Below are 20,481 nucleotides of genomic sequence, written 5' to 3' on the forward strand. Positions count from 1 at the left end.
AAACCTGGGTGGGTAGCATTTCAGTTCATTCAGTGTCTCGTTTCCTAAAATCGTAAATTTCATTTGAGAAGAGTATTTGTTCCATCAAGTAATAACAGTAGCCCCATATGCAACAGTATTAAAAAAATATTTATTCGCTGATGAGTGCAAGACAATATAGCAGACATGGCATCGTCATATACCTGAATTCAATGTCAAGATTCATACAAAAATATACTATTACTGACAAAAAAAAAAACATTTGTCCCAAAAATCATCATCCGATAGTTAAAGCAGAATAATGGGTGGCCCCTGCTTAAGAAAAATATGCCAAGTATCTCACATTTACAAAAATATGAAGCATACATCAGTGTTTTGGAAGGGGAAATGAGGGCGCTTTAAAAAGACATTTGAAGTTCTAATTGCATTAAAGGTGCAATGAAAAACACACCTAAGCCATAAACATAAAAGTATCAAAAGGAAAAAAGGTACGGCAGTGAATTGAGCGAGCACTATTGTGTTGCATAACGACACATTCGTATGCTGCTGTGCAAGTGAACTGCATGTCTTTCATAACGTCACAAGTTCATATGTTGGGACCAGAAACTAGGTACCCACTGTATAGTCATGAAACTCCATGTGCCGGGATATGCTGTAACACTCAGTGCATTCAGTTTTAAGCATCCAGAGGGAAGCGGAAGGTTTTGTTTCCTGTGCTGCAGCGCAACTCTGCACAGTCTAACCACAGATGATACGGTTCCTCTTCATGGTTATCGACCAAATTCTGGGGGGAAAAAAAAAAAGATACAATGTTCACATTGAAAAAAACACTTTGATGGTTAACATTCTGTCGCATTGTTTTCCAACCCACCTGAAGCTCATGAAGGCATTGTTTCAATTGCACAGTGACGTCACCAACACACCAGGCCAAGCTCACGTGGAAAGATGGATCCTACAGGATACAGGAAAAAATTGTGAATTCTGTAGTGGTTTAAGCGTGTACAAAAATGTACACATTAAACTGTGCTCCTCAGCAACCTGATAAAAAGTGTCCAGGTGAAAGTCTGTCAATGTTCTGTCCACCACTCGAACCACATTTAATAACTGAGCATGCCCGGTTATAACCTCCATCCCCAAGAAGGTCCTGCAAAGAGAAATGCTATCAAATAATCACAGAAGCAGGCAGCGCATGTGCATCTACTCAAACAAAAACGAAAATGCATTTCTTAGTAAGCAGGTAATACGACTAATATTACAGACAGATCATCAAGTATTAACATAAAAAACATAATGACAGTACCTTGTCTTCTCTGCATTGCAATAGACGTTCAGTCTGGATGCTGAGCACATAAACCTGCAAACAGAACATATTAGCATGTTTGTAATATTGTCAATTCTTGGTCACATTTTTGCGCGTCTACATGTACAGACGAAGCAAAGCAAACCTTTTGCAGGGGGCCAGGCCTGCCTTGAGGCCCTGTACAAAGGGCTGGATCCAGTGGTGTCTCAGGACCACTGTCTGAGACAGGCTGAGGTGAAATTCTTCCTGTGGGGTCAAAGCCACTCCAAAGGCAGCCGCAGCTGACATAAGGACCTCCATTAACTCCCCAAACTCCTCTTCAGGTTTGTCTAATGTGATAAGATGACAGACATTTAAAAAAAAAAAATGCAATTACCCTGACAATGGCAATTCATTTCTTTAGTATGCCTATGTGAAAAAGAAATTCCCCCATGAGACCATTAAAGGGGAACTCAACCCCCAATTTTTGTCTGCAATAATATGTTCTGTGCAGCCCAACAAGTCAAAACACAGTGTTCTGGTTGATGTTCATTTTTGGAATATGAATTAAGCAGGCAAAATCCATCCTGTTAACTTAGAACCTTAAATTAACCTAGTATGCTTTCAGAACGTAGCAGGAAGCCAAATAACTCCTATGCAAGTACAGCGCTGCACAATACTTACATGGAAAATAAACATAGGTTGCCCAATTTCCTCTCTCATGTTTGAATGAGCGGATACGACCATCATGCAAAGCGCTCTCCTCAGTCTGTGGCTCCTCATCATCTGGAAACATGTTTAGCAAACAACCCGGCAGTGGTAGTCTGCAGAGAATACACACCCTGGTTATTAAACAGGATCCGTCAGGTCCGCTGCTAAAACAGGCACAAGTACAGACCCGCCTGAGGCTAAACTAATCAAACGACTTAAAAAGGCTTTGTTCTGCTTAATTTCTTTCTGAACAAATGTGACAATCCAGTAGAGGGAAGTAAATTTTTTGCCGGTGTGTTGGCTATTTGTGTGATACTACCTTGCCGATGATTTCTCTATTTTGGGCTTCTTTTTCATCGGACAATCATCGCCATCGGCGTGATGATCTGGAGCGGCGACTGCCTCCACACCACCAGCATCACTTTCCTCATCCGAACTGCTGCTGTAGCCGACTAACATTCTACAGCTGCTCTAAAAGCCCGTGTTGGGAAATGAGGCAACGATGCAGTTTATCGGGAATGTGTCATCATATTCAACCAAAGACAACCGGCTGGGCCACATTTGCTTGCCAAAGCCAAAGGCTCAAGTTAAAGTGCACTTCCGGTGTCAACAAATTCTGAGTCTCAACATTTGCGTGCCCTTGAAACAACTCGATGGCAAACGTTCCCATGCTAATGTTGGCATAATGGCGTCACAGTCTGTTTTGATGTTTTCACTTTGTAGCAACTTAAAAGTCAAAGTCAAAGTCTGCTTTATTGTCAATTTCTTTACATACCAAGACACACAAAGAGATCGAAATTACATTCCCACTATCCCACGGTGACAAGATATAGTACACAATATACATACACGTAAACAACACATAAATAAAAGCAAAAAGGCACAAACAATGAATAAATAAGAGTAATGAATAAATAAACAAATAACATAGTACACAATATACATACACGTAAACAGCACAAAAATAAAAGCAAGAAGGCACAAACAATGAATAAATAAGAGTAATGAATAAATAAACAAATAACATAATAAATAAGAGGAGCAAAAATGGAGCAAGTGTGCATACAGCAGACGGTCAGAATATAGCGCAAAGCTTGTGTGCATACTGCGTTTACAAGTATGTTGACTGCTTGTTTGGACTTTTCTTGAAAATTTCTCCAAATGAATATAAATCTGACTGAACACCGAACATCACATTATAAATACAAAATGTGAGGTTTAATGAAGCGTAGAGAGTTGGGTATTGTATTGTATTGTATTGTATTGTATTGTATTGTATTGTATTGTATTGTATTGTATTGTATTGTATTGTATTGTATTGTATTGTATTGTATTGTATTGTATTGTATTGTATTGTATTACGTGCAATAGACAGTAATCTATATGAGGGACAATAATAATTTAGATTCACGAGTGCCGCACGTGCACGCGCGCACACACACTCAGGTCCGCTTTTATGTGCGCTCTCGTACTTGCTGTATTCATGTTCCCGTGAGCGGGGACGGACAGAAGGCAACCTAGCTAAAAACACGGGGGAGCTAAAAAAGAAGCTAACCAGCGACTGATAACGTAACGCACACGTTCTCCACTAGCGACTGAATCCCGTCTTAGCCAAATAAATGCACATGTGACACGGTAACGGTTTCGGAAAACGATACTGGATTTTCACAACCTGTTAGTGAGCCACAAAATCTCTTTATTCGACTGCGTCGGCCCCTGGAGCTTCAGTGTTTCGACAAGAGAGCATACGAGCGCCGTTTGCAGATGAGAAGATGGAGATGCTATTTTGAATAACTGATGCACGCCAAAGTAGCATTTTTAATGCGCCAGGTATGTAAACAGAAGTGTGTGACGGCTTTTAGTCTCACGACCAAACACCCCTGTCCGATGCGGGTCGGTTGCTTGAGCCTGTGTGTTGCCAAAGCTAATGTTGCTAACCTAATCGCGTTTACGCTGTCGTTTTGGGGTGACGTTCATAGATTTCCATATGCTGTCGTTTATTAATCACATTAGGCCAATTATTCGCGTTATTAACAATGAAAAGACCCTGGCACCACGACTGATCGATTCAATATACGGCACTTGCTCAGCTGTGCGCATTGTAGTTCGTCATTATACTCGCATCTCTTTGTGATGCTAACGTGCTTGGTACTACTGAGGTGAGGTTCCAATTGCTCAAAAGAAATCAAACTAACATCATGAGGAAGTTGAAAGGTTTGTTTACGAGCTTATTTTAAACAATTGAATAAATGTAATGAATGAAGTCAGCCTGTCGTATGCATATTTGAATTGCTACTGCCATCGTGTCCACACAGATGCCACACAAACGTGAACGTGCTGGATTTTCTTCCTGTTGTCCACAAACATCGCTGTTGCCACCTTTACAACATCAATCCTTCAGAAATCACCTTGAGGTAGTTCTTCAGTGTATTTGGCAGTCATGGAGTGAGTTTGTTTTTCTGTCATAACACATCAAAACATTTTCTCATTATTACTAGCTAACAGTTTCTTTTACTTGCTGTAGCTGGGCCACTCCTGCTGTCAAACTGAACCCGTACACTCGAGCCCGCATGAGTGAAGCTTGGCAGCAGCATGGTGTTTCTCAACCTCAGGTGGTTCACGCCATGCCTCCCGGAGCCGAAAGTTCTCTGGGCTGTGCTGTGTATGGAATTGTCCTGCAGCAAGAGTCAACATCTCTTCAACAGCAGCAGCAGCAGACCCAGCATGGACAGCACAATCAGCAGCACAGTGGGAATCAGCAGCACGGGAGTGGGCAGCATAGTCAGCAGCACTCTACTCCAACCCAGCAGACCACCTTGCAGGTAGGAACTGAGGGAGGACACAAGTGTGGGGCCTGTGGACATGACATCTCCCACCTAGCCAACCCCCACGAGCACCAATGCATAGTAAGTCAAGATAGGTCCTTCCAGTGCACCCAGTGCATGAAGATTTTTCACCAGGCCACTGACTTACTAGAGCATCAATGTGTTCAAGTAGAACAGAAGCCTTTTGTATGTGGCCTCTGCAAGATGGGCTTCTCCTTGCTAACATCTCTGGCTCACCACCACTCATCCCATAACAGCAACAATCCGATGAAGTGTTCAATATGTGAGAAGACATACCGGCCCGGTTCTTCCGGCAGCATGAGCTCCAACTCTTTGGCAAACAATGCCCAGCAAGCTAGCAGTCTTAGGGCATCGGCCACCAGTAGCTCATCCATTCTACCCTTCCCGTCAGCCCGCGACCGCCCATACAAATGTTCTGTTTGCCAGAAGGGTTTCAAACACTTGTCAGAACTTACCCGTCACGACAGAGTGCACACAGGGGAGAAGCCTTTTAAATGTGACACGTGTGACAAGGCTTTCAGCCAATCATCACACCTTCAGCACCACCAGCGGACACACAGCAACGAACGTCCTTTCAAGTGTGCCGTTTGTGAGAAAAGCTTCAAGCACCGTTCCCATCTGGTGCGCCATATGTACGTGCATTCTGGTGAGCACTTATTCAAATGCAACTTATGCGAGTTGCACTTCAAAGAGTCATCGGAGCTCCTTCACCATCCCTGCCACCCGCAAGGCTCTCGGCCCTTCCGCTGCGCAACCTGCGGAAAGGGTTTCAAACGCCCGTCCGATCTCCGCCAACACGAGCGAGCGCACTCAGAGGAGCGTCCGTTCCACTGTGATGAGTGTCAGATGAGCTTCAAACAGCAGTACGCCCTGGTGCGCCACCGCCGCACACACAAAGACCCAGCCGACCGGCCGTTCAAATGCAATCTGTGCGACATGGGCTTCATGCAGCCCTCGCACCTTCTCTACCACCAGCACGTGCACGGCATGGACAATCTGTTCAAGTGCGCCTCATGTCAGAAGGAGTTCAGCCAATCGGGAGAGCTACTTAGGCACAAGTGTGGCGAGTCGCCCAACACCGTGCCCGACAAGCCGTACAAGTGCGACGTGTGCGGCAAGGGCTACAAGAAGAGTTCCACGTTGCAGCGCCACCAAAACTCTCACTGCCAAGAAAAGCCCCTGAAGTGCTCCCTCTGCGACCGCCGCTTCCTCTCTTCTTCTGAATTTGTGCAGCATCGCTGCGACCCCTCCCGGGAAAAGCCGCTCAAGTGTCCCGATTGTGAGAAGCGCTTCAAATACTCCTCAGACCTCAACAGACATTTGCGTGTTCACACGGGGGAGAAGCCGTACAAGTGTGAGCATTGCAACAAGTTTTTCAAACAGCGCGAGCACATGACCAAACACCAGAACACGCACTCGAGAGAAGGACAGTTCAAGTGTGTTTGGTGTGGTGAGCGTTTCAGTGACTTGGGCTCTTTGCAGGATCACACAGTACAGCACACAGCTGATGGAGGGGACTACCCTGTGCCCCAGTGCATGTAACTGAATCCCTGAAAACTTTTTGTCCCCTGCAAGCATGTTTCTACCGAGTAGTATTGTTCCGGAAGTATTGGGAAAGTTAATTTTCTACACAAACTTTGTAGTACATAGATCAATTCACAAATTTTAAAACGAACTTGTTTAGTTCATTCTTCATAATTGAATTGTATTTTAAACTAAGTTCATTGTTTCAAAAATGAAAAGTTCATAGTTATTTTCTTACCCTAAAAAGAAAAGGTTGCTGCAAGATGTGACATATCGACATTTTCTAATTGTTTGCAACCATTCCATTTACACTAGTATCCAGGTGCTTGTCTCACCTTACAACCTCAAATATATGAGAAAATTGCTTGAATTGTCAATTGAAACAAAACCACGACTATGGTCCAGAATGTGCAAATGCAATCAATCAGCTATAGGTGCCAGACTGAGGTAGGAAACAAAGGATGTACAAATGACGTACTCAATGTAAAGTAACATTATATTTGCTTTAACTAACTTTAGTGAATGTTTTAATTCTTAACTTCTTTGCCCAAAGAACCAGGAAATATTTAGAATTTGAGACATAACAGTGCAAAGATGAAGGTGCGAAGCACAGATAAATTTCTAAAACAACAAACAATCTCATTAATACTAACGAGTGGGTCAGCGCCACTACGTGTCCTAAAATTCCTGAATGCTCTCACAGGATGATACCTTTTCGTTGCCGTTTGCCAATAAAGGGGTCAAGCACATGTCGCATTTTGATGGCATACGCAGCAGCGTGCGACTGGTCGGGGTTGACAAATCGTTTCCCCCTGCCTAAGCCTTGTTTACAGTGTGTTTAGTGGACTTTTATTTTGAAGTCTGACAAGAGAAAACCTGGCATTGTCGAAATGAAAATGAACTGCCCTTCAAAACCATTCATTGGCCCCAGAATGAGCGCGTTCACGAAGGAAAAATGCACTATATTCAGTTCAATCAAAATACGAACGAGTTCATGAACTTTTGTTCATTGAACGTGTTCAGGTACAACACTGTGTTCCGGTTTAGTAAAGTACACGGTTTTTTTTGTGTGTGTGTGTTTTACCAAAAATTGCACGGTAATCAATGATCTCTTTTTGGCACTCTTTGATGGGATACCAACTTCAGTGGCACAGTATGGTACCTAAAAAGTGGAGCGAGGGACACATGGGAAGGGATCACAAAACTCAGATTTTCCTAAGGTGTGTTGTGATCAGATAAGCCATGTTCATGTTGTTGATTTTACAGCAGGGTGATGGCTGTATCTGCTATGTAAATGTCGGAATATCATAGCGTACCTACCAGACACTTGGTGATGGCTAAATGAAGCTTGACATCTGCTTCACAAAACAGTTGTTACATTCATTGACTCCTCTAGAGGGCACTGTTGAAGGGGGTCTAAGAAATACACGTCAGTGTGCCCTTCAGCCCAATGTTGGTTCATGAAGCAAATTCGAAGCTTCATTTTTCCATCACTACCAGGCAGTGTAATTTGCCAATTAATTTATCAAGAAATACATCTAAATACATCTTTGAATCCTCATCTGGACTATTGAACTAAATTGAACTCTAGTGTTTTGCCACTTCAATTCATTACATTGTACGACAGAAGAATGCAGACAATTTGCTTTTTACCAGTCAACAGGAAGCAGTTTCTAGCACACCACTGCAAGCGTCACCACAAATATTTTTGTACGAAAATGGCCTAAATGTCAAATTATGGATGTGGAAGCTTGCATTCCATAATATCCGCCCACCTCAACATCCGCTTCAGACTTCTTGTCACAGGAGTGCAACAAAGAAACCACCATTCTTTTTAACTACCAGGATTTGTCACAAAAAATATGGCTTTTGCTCTTCAAGAATTATAGTTGTCATTTGCAGATTACCATACTTGCCAACTTTGGGTTGTAAAAACTAAGCTGTTTTTTTTTTCATTGGCATGTTGGCCTAAAGCTTTTTGCCTTATTTTCATCACATTAAGGACTATTATGCATACAGAGCTGTTTCTCTGATACTCAATAAATTACTCTAGTTACCTTTTGGGACACTGTATAAATAGGCAGTTGTATGTTATCAAATGAGGCTACACTTATGTAATTACAATAACTATGCTACAAACATACACGAGGAGCCATTTCCTTTTACACTTGATGACAGACATTTGCTTTTGCTTTCTTTGCCACCACAAAATGTTCAACCTGATAGTTCCACTTCCCAATTTGCATAATTCTGGTGTTCGTTTTTTGGCCCTCACAATTGAAAGACCCAGGACAGCTGCAATGCAAAGATAACTCAGTATTTTCTAATAGCTCATGTAAATTGACTAGTGTGAAGATTTTAGTGGTTGAGGATGTTCCACTTCTAGGGAAATAGTTCTGTATGTGTGGTTTCTTTCCTAAATACACGTGTAATGCCGATCCCACACATGGAAAATGATAATATTGACATTCAATAAGTACGAGTATTCAGTCTATTGAAGTTTCCTTCAGAGGTCAGTACTGTACATAGTGGATGTACTATGTGATGCGTGAACTGGTCAAAATGTCTTTCAAGAAAATGTATTTAAAGATGTTTTTTGTATTCTTGCTCACCATTTTAAATGACTTAACATATGTTTGTTTGTGGGTTGTTGTTTTTTTTTGCCCTGTGTTGTCCAGTTAGTTAGGGGTATCACCAGGGAACTGTTGCCCTATGTGGGGCAGCAAACTGAAAATACACTACTATTAACAAGGGCCTCTGTCAGTCATTGGCCGTGAGTCATCATCAGTTAAACACGTTCTCTTACAGCACCCCACCCGGCATGTAGTGATTGTATCAGTATGTTGAAGGTTACCTGATGACAACCATCTTGAGTGTGTGAATGTAGACTATTTGTTCAAAAAAGGAAATACATACGGACAGATTTGTCATTGACATTGAGCAATGTATCTATCAGCAGATCTGAAAGCGTAGTCTTGTAGAAAAAAAATGTTGTCTGTCATAGAGGGCTATATATTCGTGCCCAGCGCAGTTCTGGCACATAGAGCTCGGTCCTACTGTGCAAAAGGTGTGGGCTACACCAAGTTTCGGTATTTTTGCAGATGCACTCAGCTCGGCATGGTTAAAAACGGGTGGTTTGCGCTGTTGTGGGTGCGAACATAGCAGACTTACTTTTGCAGCCATTCAAAGCAGTTCCTCTTATTCCCTTTAAAATTCATGAGTGTGCAAAGTTTATAAGGAACTGCAAGCAGACCTCAACAGGTAAATCACGTAAAGTCGGTTAGGGAGTTAGTAGATCACCGCTATGAATTGGGCACTTTGAGCCTGCCTTCCACCCCGATAGTACGTTTTGTGTGTGAACCATAGCTGTGCCGCGGCCCGAGAGTTTTTTTGGAAAAATATAATAAAGATGATAAAAATAATGCATTCAATGAATTGATTTCTGCAGTGATTCAGAGGTTTCCATGCACACTATTGTCATATTTATAAATGAAATGCACTTCAATCGTGTTGACTAAAATTGCGTTCGACTCCCTACGCTTTGATCTAGTTCCACCAGGGGTGAAGTTTAGTCAACCTTTAGCCACCAGCGGTTTGCCAAATTCCCAACTCGCTAATCAAGGTTTGCAGCAGCGCAAAAATCTAGACGTGCCAGGTTTTACACTTGAGCGACACCTGCGTTGTCTACAAATTTAAAGCCCAGAGGGTGAACCTGCAACAAAAGACAGCCGCTGTCCTTAAGATTCCCAATCCTTTTTGTGTTGGAACAAAAAAAAAACCTCTTGCGCCTGGTGACATCTGTCAAGGTAGAGTAGTGTATAACATGCAGATTTGCTTAAGAGACCTAGCGATCTATTTCTGTTTCTACTAATCTGGCAAATTTTCTTTGTTCTTCCATGAATTTCCCCACATTTACAGTGAGTGCTGTATTAAAATATTGACAAATTCTCAGTTTAAACCTTGAAGTGGGTTCCTCTGCCTCTATGACCATGTATGTGACATCATACACTTATAACAATATTGAGTGACAGGTGCTGATTTTGGATGTTTATCTTAGGAAAGATGAACAAAAATGTTACAGACTATGTGGCTATTTTACTCAAATATCTCGCTTTGAGATTGTCATCCATCTCTGTTTTGTTCAAATGACCGAATTGAACGCAGGAGAGTAGTAATTTAGAAGGTGGAAATAACAATAAACATGGCAATGTATCAAAGATCAGTCAGTCTACATACTTATCATGCTCAAAATTATACTAAAGTTTACAGAAATTAGACGTGTTGAATTGTGTAGAATGTCCATAACATGTCATCATAAAACTACTTTTGTTAGACACAGCAACTTATGTAAGAATATTTCACAATAGTATAGTGTAATAGTACACTACTTAAAGTTGATGAAAATGATAAGTCTATTCACAATAGGATAATGATTAAGAAAGTTATGGAAGTTTAAAAGTGACTACAAAAAAGGTTATAATTAAAATTTCGACTCATATTAATATTTGGCCAGAAATTGGTGTATTTTGACTGCTTTTAAAGTTCTAACTTCATTCATGTTTGACACATGAAAATTATACTTATGTGACTGGAATCTTCTTCAAAGGGTCTGTCTAATAATGCTGAAATTATACTCAGATGCGTATTTTAATGTTTCATACAATAAACCACATTACCAAAAAATGTGTTTTTGGAGACTGGAACAGCTTGATGAGATTTCTGTTCATTTTAATAGGAAATTTAGCACTGGCTTTCGGTCCTGTTTGGGAAACTTACCTTCCTGGTCACAAGAGGTCGCTATGTCACAGCAGCTTAGCCGGTGATTGTGCGTCTCAAGCTCACCCGTCGTCATCGGCTTTCACTTCCGGGTGGCGCTAGCGTCTCTTCATTCTCCCTCCGCTCCCCTTTCCTGTGCTGTCGAACGGGGAGGACCGTGGCCACTGAAGACACCCAGAGTTCGTCGGCCGCCGTCTTGTCCTGGGGGGGTCTCTCGAAGCGCTCATTCCCCGCACAGCCGGTCGCTGATGACGCGGGATCCGCTGCAGGTGGTGCACGGCGGCGAGCGCTCCTCGTCTGTGCGACATCTCCGCGCTCAAGTAGCATCGCTCGCTAACGTTAGCTTACAACATCGATCTCCGATACTCCACCCCCTCTCTCCCTCCCGGAGCTCGACCCCACTACCGATCAACATCGCCAATCAACATTTGATTGATAGCTAAGAGTGGACCACCGAGGGGTTACTGCCCTCCATTTGGCACAGGAAACGTATCGCTTTACCCCCTAACGTTTTATATTCAGGGCCCGTGGCTCCAAAGTAGACCCTCACTTTTAACCAAGCGGTGTTGAAATTACTGACACCAATCCTCGGTCGCCACTTTTGGAGCCGCTGTCTTTTCTACCTCATCACCCCGATGCCTCCTCGCTCCTCTCCGGAACCTCGACTTCCTCTCTTAGCCCCATCGGGAACGTTGTATCTGACAATTCGGTGAAGGAGAACTGCAGGGCGGGCATTTGAGCTCCTCTCCGCCCGCTCCCCTTTTATCGTCACTTGCTGCAGACGGAAGCTAGCTGGCCCGTTCGTCCACCTATCACCCACCTACGAGCTTCGATCCTGATCTTGGTCTACAACCGGAACCCACACAACATTGTCCGTGATCAATCTCCCGTCCCGTGACCGCCCCGCTTCCGAGCCACGGGTCTCGCCATGCCGGGTCCGGTGGCCGGTAGCAAGTCCCGTGTGTACGTCGATGTCAACACACTGAAGAGCCGGGATTACTGGGACTACGAGGCCCACGTACCCAACTGGAAGTGAGGACATTTCTTATTCTGGTTGTCTTTAATAGCATGCATGTGATGCCTGAACACTGCACATAATGGCTGCTTGTTAGGGAAAGTGTGGATGGTTGTCTATTTTTACACTTCTTGCTGCGAGGGTGTGATGACACCACATTGCAGTCTCTCACCATCCTCCTTGCTACTTTGCCAGATTTATGCTTTGAAAGTGCTCAGCACATTTTTCAAAAGCATATTGTTTTCTTCTTCCTCATAGCTCTGGGTTCAAATTTGCTCTAGCCATAGGTTGAATGGTATAAATTATCCATCAATGTGAATGTGATCATAAATGGTTGGTTGTCTATATCTGGTGACCAGTCCGGGGTGTACCCCAGGGCTCCAGACTGCCCACTAATGGTGGCCTTTGCACCTGTGTGACCAGTCATATTATTGAGAAATATGTTTATTTTTTTTAATTAATTTACTTATTTTGCGCCACTGTGCTCCTAGTAAAAAAAAAAGTTTGAATATCACAGGTTCGAGTCTTGCTCTGGCCAATGATGAGAATATGGCAGCTAGTTGTTGGAGACAACCCTAACTCTTCCAGTTCTCGCCAAGCAGTTTGCGTGCCTCTTTAACTCAGAATCTGGCCTGGAATGTCTGCATGTGTGCAACACAAAGTATGTATGTACAATATTGCAGTGTGAGTTACGTTTCCCTCTGAAGAATTGTAATGACTAAACTGAGTTAAATATATTAGTTCGGTTTGGTCTAAAATATGAATAATAATTCAACATACTAAATATGTTATTATAAGTAAGCTTCAGCTCTTCTCTGAGCCAAATGACGACAAGCAGTGTAGGAAAAGGATGGTTGAATGGGCTTTCACTCCGGATCTAAAGATATTTTTTCCACTATTGCTTACATGCATACACTGCACAGATTCTCTGTCTGTCCCCATAGTAACCAAGAGGACTACCAGCTGGTACGTAAACTGGGCAGAGGGAAGTATAGTGAAGTGTTCGAGGCCATAAACATCACCAACAACGAGAAGGTGGTGGTCAAGATTCTGAAGGTGAGCACGTTTGATCTGAAAGAGAAAACTACAATGACCTCTCCTCTTTTTTAAAATAACGATGCACATGATAAAGGTGGGCGAAAAGTAGTCGGACAGTGCATGAAACGGTCAGTCTGCTACCCTCATGAAAGATGTCTATATTATTCTCTTCTTGTGTTAAACTGCTTTCTAAGGCTTGTCGTTTTGGAATATTAGTTTCAAGAAGCCAAAGAAAAAGCAAAAATAATCTTGGTAGTCACTGAACTGAGTTCTGGTAAGATTGCATGACGCGGTTTCAATTCTAAAGTTTTGCGTGACAACTACAATGTACAACCTTGAAAAAGGCAATATGGCCTTAGAATCTGTATTTTTCTCACATAGGAAACAGATTACTCAAATCTTTCATTTTTACATAAAGGAAAAGCAATTGACTTAAAGAACAACTTTTCCTTTAATATTTTCCTCTTTGAGTATTTCTCCTGAAAATGGGCTTTGAAACCCAGATCCAATTACAATACAATTAATAACATTAATTACCACAGAAATAATGAAAAGGAAATGTTTTTTGAAATCAAGTTTTTCCTCTTGGAAGTATCAGTCCCTACGAAATGAACATTTTGAATGTTCAGCAGTTTAACATGACAGGCACGCTCTGCAAAATATTTGCATCTCAGAAGCGCATACCTTTGGTTGTTATTGACTGCCTTTCACCAGGCTCTTTGGCATATGGAACACAATTTGACAATGATTCCACTCATGCTGTCCCATTTTTGAAGACACGTCGCTTGACCATTTGGAAAAGGAGTGGCGAATTAGGCAATTCTGAGGTTTTTTTCCCAATGTGCTCTGCTCAGCCATGTTTGGGGCAAGCAGTGCACATCCGTGGGGATGCACTTTGACATACAGATGACGGCAAAAATAATATCAGCTAGTAGGGCTGCTCGATTATGGGTAAAAATCATAATCGCGATTATTTTGTTCAATATAGTAATCACAATTATGTTTTGGAAATTGGAAAAGCATTTACTGAACATGACTGGAACTATTTATTGAACATATTAAAAAAAACACTCCTATTAACAGAGTTGGGAAAGTTCATTTTCTACACTAACTAGCTCAAAGTTCAGTTCACAAATTTTAAAATGAACTTGTTCAGTTCATAGTTCATCATTTTAATTTTATGAACTAAGTTTATGGTTCTAAAATTTAAAACATTATAATTCTTTTCTTCCCTCAATCAAAAAAAAAAGCTGCTTCGCGTTGTTATTGGCATTTTCTCATTGTTTTCACCCATTCCATTCACACTAATATCTCGGTGCTATCGCTGTACAATCTTAAATACAAGAGAAAATTGCTTGAATTGTCTTTTTCCGTATGTATTGAAACAAAAACATGACCGTGGTCTAGAATGCGCCAACACAAATTTATGTCTTGCTTGCCCAAAGAACCAGAAAACGTTTAGAATTTGAGAAATAAAAGTGCAAAGGTAAATCAATTACTAAAACAACAGAAACAATCTCATGAAGAGTAATTTGTGGTTCAACGCCAAATGCCTGAATGCTCTCACAGGATGATGATACCGTTTGACAAGAAAGGGCGAGTGGGGATGCTCGTCGCGCGACACGTGAGTTTTCATCGAATGGCGTGTCTGACATCGCGCTTTCGTCGCATTTTGATGAGATGCGCGCCGTGCCACTGTTGGTTTTATTTTGAAGTCTAAGAGAAACCCTGGCATCCTTGAACAAAAGTAAACTGCCGTTTTAAATCATTCATTGGCCCCAGAATAAGCGAGTTCACGGAGCAAAAATGCCTACGTTCGTCCAAAATATGAACGACTTCATGAACATTCGTTCATTGAACGCGTTAAGGTACAACACTGCCTGTTAAATATGGCCTGGATCTCTACTCTGCACACGCGTGGGCGTAGCGGTTGAGTTGCGTTTGCACATCTCCGAACGAAAACAGCAAATAATCGTTTGTCCTCGATTATATGACTTTTGAGATCGTCTGGAGCTAAAATCGTAAGCATGATTAAAATTCGATTCATTGAGCAGCCCTATGAACTGAGATCCGTCGCACCTAAACGGCATTTTTGCTGCGAGAGTTGTCTGAGTGACTTGACAGTATGATGCTGAAGCATGCAGGCCAGAGGCAGGCCAGCTGAATAAGCAGCTTCAGCATCAGGAGTCAAAAGTGACATGTGATGTGATTTCCCACTCCCCAACTCCCCATCCCATGTCACATCTCAGCCAGTTAAGAAAAAGAAGATCAAGCGTGAGATCAAGATCTTGGAGAACCTGAGAGGTGGGACCAACATCATCCGTCTGGTGGACACAGTCAAAGACCCCGTGGTGAGTTAACCAATTAAATTATATCCATAGTGTACATTTTGAGTGCAACCATGTGGATGGTGGACAAGCATCTGTTCATTTCTTCATCACTGTCTGAATAATAGTTTGCTGTTAAATGAGCAAGTTTTCTTCTCTGTCATATTATCACAGTCCAGAACTCCAGCACTTGTCTTTGAATGCATCAATAACACAGACTTCAAGGTAACAACGGTCACCTTTTTAAATATTGACCAATGTTGGGATGTTTTCAAATGACAAATTCATCTCTCACCCCTACAGGAGTTATACCAGAAGTTGACTGACTATGATATCCGTTTTTATATGTACGAACTACTGAAGGTGAGAATTATTATTATTTTTTTTTTAAAAGACATTTAGTAGATTTCATCAGTCATTTCATTATTAATGTTTGGTCTGTACTTGTCACTGGCCAGGCCCTGGACTACTGTCACAGCATGGGAATCATGCACCGAGATGTCAAACCCCACAATGTGATGATCGACCACCAGTTGAGAAAGGTAGGCGGTCTCCTATTAATTACACACAGTAACACACACACACACACACACACACTTACACTTAATGAAGCACCAATGAAAAATGGCCATGGTGTCTTATGAGTCCAGATGACGGACTGACTGTACATTTATCCATCCATCCATCCATCCATCCATCCATCCATCCATCCATCCATCCATCCATCCATCCATCCATCCATCCATCCATCCATCCATCCATCCATCCATCCATCCATCCATCCATCCATCCATCCATCCATCCATCCATCCATCCATCCATCCATCCATCCATCCATCCATCCATCCATCCATCCATCCATCCATCCATCCATCCATCCATCCATCCATCCATCCATCTTCAACACGGCTTATCCTGTTCAGGGTCGCAGGGGTGCTGACATTGAGCGAAAGGCACACTATACCCTGAACTGATCACCAGCCAGTCGCAGGGCACACATAGAGACAAACAATCGATTGCACTCACATGCACGCCATCACTGAGCGGGAATCAATCCCACGCTACCCGCATACAAGTCAGACGACGACTGTACATACAAAATACTAAACCTGAAAGTTAAGACGATATCTGGCAACGAAGTGGATTTATCACGCTTGCGCTGATTTGCAGCCAGATACCTTAAAGTCAGCCAATGACTATCATCCGGCGGAGATTGCACGGTGTGGTGATGTCACAAACTACAGGCAGTGAAAAGAGTGAGACATATCTGCTCGCCGTGCGTTGCCAAGCCATAGAAATAAAGTATATGGTTAATTATTTTACAACAATAATTAACCACATTTCCAACTTTATCAGTATCATAAATTTTGTCCATGTTGCCCATCACTACTGAAGATGTACTAGGTTCTTTCCATCAGTGGCACGGGCCTGTTGTATTCAAAGCCTTTTTTTTGCCCCCTCATTCTGTTGCCTTTTTGACTCATGTTAGAGAATATTCTCTCTCTTCTTGGTTATGTGAGTTCCCCTAACTGTGAATAGTGTGGGAGGACGAGCCTCAAAATAACAGCAGATGTAATTTTGGTCCGACCACTCTCATGGTGAATACTACTAGAATGCTGTTGTGGATGGTGGAATTTTTCACGATGAATAAGATCTGACAAAGTAGCTGGCAGAGATGGAAAAAAAAATCAAGTCCGATTTTAAGTAGTTTATGAGAAGAACTGAGTACATGTGTGGTCATTCTTAAAACGATATCCAAACGACCCTCGGTGTGTTTAAAGGGGCATTTATGTAACAAAATTGTAACTTGCTTGCTGTCAATACATTATCACTGTTTATTGCAATGCTATCAACACACCCAACATGATTATCAAACATTTTTAAAAACGAATTATTAAAAAGCATTTCAATGGTTTCAAAATCATTCATGCTCCCGCATGTAGGATGGAATCAATATTTTTTGCACTTCAAATTATACACTGCAACATGTCCAGCAGGGGGCAACAAATCGCCACCAAAGCGTCAGTTTAAGAGACATTTCAGGACTTCCCTCTCATGGGGTTTGGTTACATTCCTCTTAGTAGAGAAAATTGACCACTCGACATTACTTCCCATATTTTTCAGTTCTGTCTGAATGCTGGATTTTAATAAGTGTTATTTTCGCCCCAGCTACGCCTTATAGATTGGGGTTTGGCAGAGTTCTATCACCCTTCCCAGGAGTACAATGTCAGAGTGGCATCCCGATATTTTAAAGGCCCCGAGCTCCTGGTGGATTATCAGGTAAGGCGCGTAACGTGCTGGCTTAGAAAGAAATTTTAGTATTGATTCCCCCCACCCCCTTATTTTTACGTAAATTAGTGTTGTGCAGCATATAATAAATTCATGTACAATAGCAAAATGAATGTATGTGCATAATAGAGATTCAATGTTTATTGCTTGTAGTGTACTCAACAGCAAGATGCTTAATGTCAAGAGTCCATTTTTGATTTAGCAGTTATTGCACTTTTCCTTTACTATCGTTGATTTTGTGTTGTTCACATACATAGCTGATAGGAATTGCTTCCATCGCTATTGTTTGAACTCTGTCTTTCAGATGTATGATTACAGTCTAGACATGTGGAGCTTGGGCTGTATGCTTGCCAGCATGATCTTCCAGAAAGAGCCCTTCTTCCACGGGCAGGACAATTATGACCAGGTAACTCTCTCACCGAGGCATCTCAGACGTTGAGATTGATTGTTCGCCTAAGACGAGTCTGTTTTGCAGCTGGTGCGAATTGCCAAGGTTTTGGGGACAGATGAGCTGTTCGGCTACCTGCGTAAATACCACATCGAACTGGATCCACGCTTCAAAGATCTGCTTGGACAGTAAGTCAGCCAAAATTCTCACTTTAACTGGGTTGTAGTGAAATTTGTCATGGACAGGAACATTCTTTGTGCAAGCTGAAACAGTCCGATGCCCTTAAAACGGCTTTGTATTTTCTAGGCATCATTATGCAATTATGAAATCATAAAGCCCAACTGAGTAAACCCCAAAATGCTATCTACTTTTGTGTACCATTGTCATTTTATCGCATGAAGTGTATAGTTTTCTGTGAAGCTGGAAAAAAAAAAGATTATTTTACTGAGTCATGTCGATTTTCAATTAGAAAATAATAGCTAGATGTTTGTTTCCTTGTAAAAAAAAAAAAAACAGATAGATACTTTATTGATCCCAGGGGAAATTCAGTTGCCAGCAGTTAAATACATTAATTGATAGAAAATACTAACATCGGACACGACAAAATGATAACAAAAGAGAGGAAGAGAACAGATCTGATACACATTTTATTGTGAAGTTGGAGTCTCTGGGATTGTAGTGAAATTGACTAGCAGCTGGTAAACATCGACAGGCGTGAAAATCACTCGCCTATTGGCACAGCACATTTTCTCATTTTTTTGCTTGACAAAAACCTAGCATTTGAACTAGGGTGTGTCGACTTTTTAAAATTCGCCGTACTCTTCAAATGTAGAATTACATGAAAAAATAAGTAACGGGGGATCATCACATAAAATAGTTAGTCTTTATTTACGTTCCGAATCAGTGTTAAATGAACCTCATACAGCTCTGGGGACCATAACTGCTGCTTAAGTGCTTCAGAGTGTATACATAAATTGATATCAAATCAGATAAGTTTATTTTGTGAATGTTGTGGCACTCGTGCAATAATGACAACCCTCTGCCAATTCTTTTACTTACTTGCTGCGCATGATCTCAGACAGAGCAGGAAGCGCTGGGAGCAGTTTGTGCAAACCGAAAACCAGCACCTAGTGAGTCCTGAGGCTTTGGACCTTCTGGACAAGCTGCTACGCTATGACCACCAACAGAGATTGACAGCCACAGAGGCCATGGAGCATCCCTACTTCTGTCAGTAACACACACAATCCATCCTTAGACCCCAGTGTGAATGTTGGAGCAGCATTGACACTGCGAAGTGTCCCTGAATGTTTTTCTTTAGCTTGTGCTCTATTGTTGGTATTCAATAATTTGTCAGTGTGGCGCTCCAGGATGCATTAACACTAACCGCTGTAACTTACAACAGACCCAGTTGTAAAGGAGCAGTCTCTGTCCAACTCTGACAACATGGTTTCCAGTGGCAACACCACGGCGCGATGAAACAAAGGTGTGTATTCTATACAATAGAACAAAATCTGGGAAGGCGACATTCGAAACGTCTTGGGAATGAATGGGCACTTAAACAAAATCATTTGGTGCCACAATTTTAGAATATTGGGATATCAGGTCAAAGGTTAGATCAAACAGCCAATCATGAAAAGCTTTCTGTGCACTCTTGTTTATTTTACATTTTGAAATGGGTTAATATGTTCCCTTGTGTCATTTCTCCTCTTTCTCTGCAGAAAGTCGAAAGAAGAAGGATGTTTGTTACCTCAACTTTGTCCGCGGTTGTGACAGTAACTTTGACAAGTGTACAGTGACAATGGATCAAAGTAACTGACCAGTTACACTCTCGCAGATATGTGCAAACAGACACGCACACATACACACATGCAAGCAGGTATACATACACCCTCCTCCTCTGTATCAGTCTGTGATTGGCCTGTTCTGGTGTCCTGTCCAGCAGTCTGACCAATGAGCTTGAAGCTGCTCACCACCTGACCCCCTCCCATGTCAGTCTCATGTACAAGGACAATACTTTTAAAGACTCCCTCTCCATGCCTCCATCCTTCCTTTATGTCGTCCCACCTCTTTGTTTGCATCAGCATGGAAGATGGACAGGAGTGTGACCCCCGTACAAGCCACCACCACTCCCTCTCCCCAAGACCCCATTCATCCATGCACCCATCTCTCTGTCCGCCCTCCTTGCCATCTTTTACCCTGACAGACAAATGTCTTAGCACTACTCCAGTTCTGAAGGTGGCATGGTGGACTCTCTCTAGCTAGAATGATAATAATATTAATGAAAAATAAATGATTTTTATTTAGATGAA

General features: G+C 42.0%; 3 protein-coding genes across 4 annotated transcripts; 2 read left to right on the forward strand and 1 right to left on the reverse strand.

Annotated features, from left to right (window-relative positions):
* Window positions 1-108: 108 nt before the first annotated feature.
* On the reverse strand, window positions 109-2,761 carry usb1 (U6 snRNA biogenesis 1). Its single transcript, XM_088378433.1, has 7 exons — window positions 2,289-2,761; window positions 1,943-2,082; window positions 1,425-1,608; window positions 1,280-1,333; window positions 1,018-1,123; window positions 851-931; window positions 109-763 (listed from the first exon to the last, which is right to left on the reverse strand). The coding sequence occupies exons 1-7, from the start codon at window positions 2,426-2,428 to the stop codon at window positions 656-658; spliced, it is 813 nt and encodes a 270-aa protein (XP_088234559.1). The 5' UTR covers window positions 2,429-2,761; the 3' UTR covers window positions 109-655.
* Window positions 2,762-3,439: 678 nt separating this feature from the next.
* On the forward strand, window positions 3,440-9,765 carry znf319b (zinc finger protein 319b). 2 transcript variants are annotated; one of them, XM_088378431.1, is made up of 3 exons: window positions 3,440-3,799; window positions 4,285-4,383; window positions 4,494-9,765. In XM_088378431.1, exon 3 carries the CDS (start codon window positions 4,540-4,542, stop codon window positions 6,355-6,357), a length of 1,818 nt encoding a protein of 605 aa, XP_088234557.1. In that variant the 5' UTR covers window positions 3,440-3,799; window positions 4,285-4,383; window positions 4,494-4,539; the 3' UTR covers window positions 6,358-9,765. The 2 variants fall into 2 exon arrangements, with proteins under 2 accessions (XP_088234557.1, XP_088234555.1); XM_088378429.1 differs by having other exon boundaries at window positions 3,441-3,799; window positions 4,285-4,414.
* A 1,418-nt stretch (window positions 9,766-11,183) lies between these two features.
* csnk2a2b (casein kinase 2, alpha prime polypeptide b) lies at window positions 11,184-20,481 on the forward strand. The gene is made up of 12 exons (XM_088378432.1): window positions 11,184-12,147; window positions 13,075-13,186; window positions 15,418-15,519; window positions 15,670-15,720; window positions 15,799-15,858; window positions 15,954-16,037; window positions 17,665-17,775; window positions 18,089-18,190; window positions 18,260-18,360; window positions 19,251-19,399; window positions 19,575-19,655; window positions 19,891-20,481. Exons 1-11 carry the CDS (start codon window positions 12,044-12,046, stop codon window positions 19,646-19,648), a joined length of 1,050 nt encoding a protein of 349 aa, XP_088234558.1. The 5' UTR covers window positions 11,184-12,043; the 3' UTR covers window positions 19,649-19,655; window positions 19,891-20,481.

This window comes from Syngnathus floridae, chromosome 6 (genome assembly GCF_059516105.1).
Source record: "Syngnathus floridae isolate MCC-2025c chromosome 6, RoL_Sflo_1.0, whole genome shotgun sequence".
NCBI lineage: Eukaryota > Metazoa > Chordata > Actinopteri > Syngnathiformes > Syngnathidae > Syngnathus > Syngnathus floridae.

Coding starts and splice junctions, on each gene's coding strand:
- usb1 (XM_088378433.1), bottom strand. CDS start 2,428: ATGTTAGTCGGCTACAGCAGCAGTTCGGATGAGGAAAGTGATGCTGGT. Junction 2,083..2,288: donor ATAGAGAAATCATCGGCAAG/GTAGTATCACAC, acceptor TATTCTCTGCAG/ACTACCACTGCCGGGTTGTT. Junction 1,609..1,942: donor AACCTATGTTTATTTTCCAT/GTAAGTATTGTG, acceptor TTATCACATTAG/ACAAACCTGAAGAGGAGTTT.
- csnk2a2b (XM_088378432.1), top strand. CDS start 12,044: ATGCCGGGTCCGGTGGCCGGTAGCAAGTCCCGTGTGTACGTCGATGTC. Junction 15,520..15,669: donor ACACAGTCAAAGACCCCGTG/GTGAGTTAACCA, acceptor ATATTATCACAG/TCCAGAACTCCAGCACTTGT. Junction 15,721..15,798: donor TCAATAACACAGACTTCAAG/GTAACAACGGTC, acceptor TCACCCCTACAG/GAGTTATACCAGAAGTTGAC.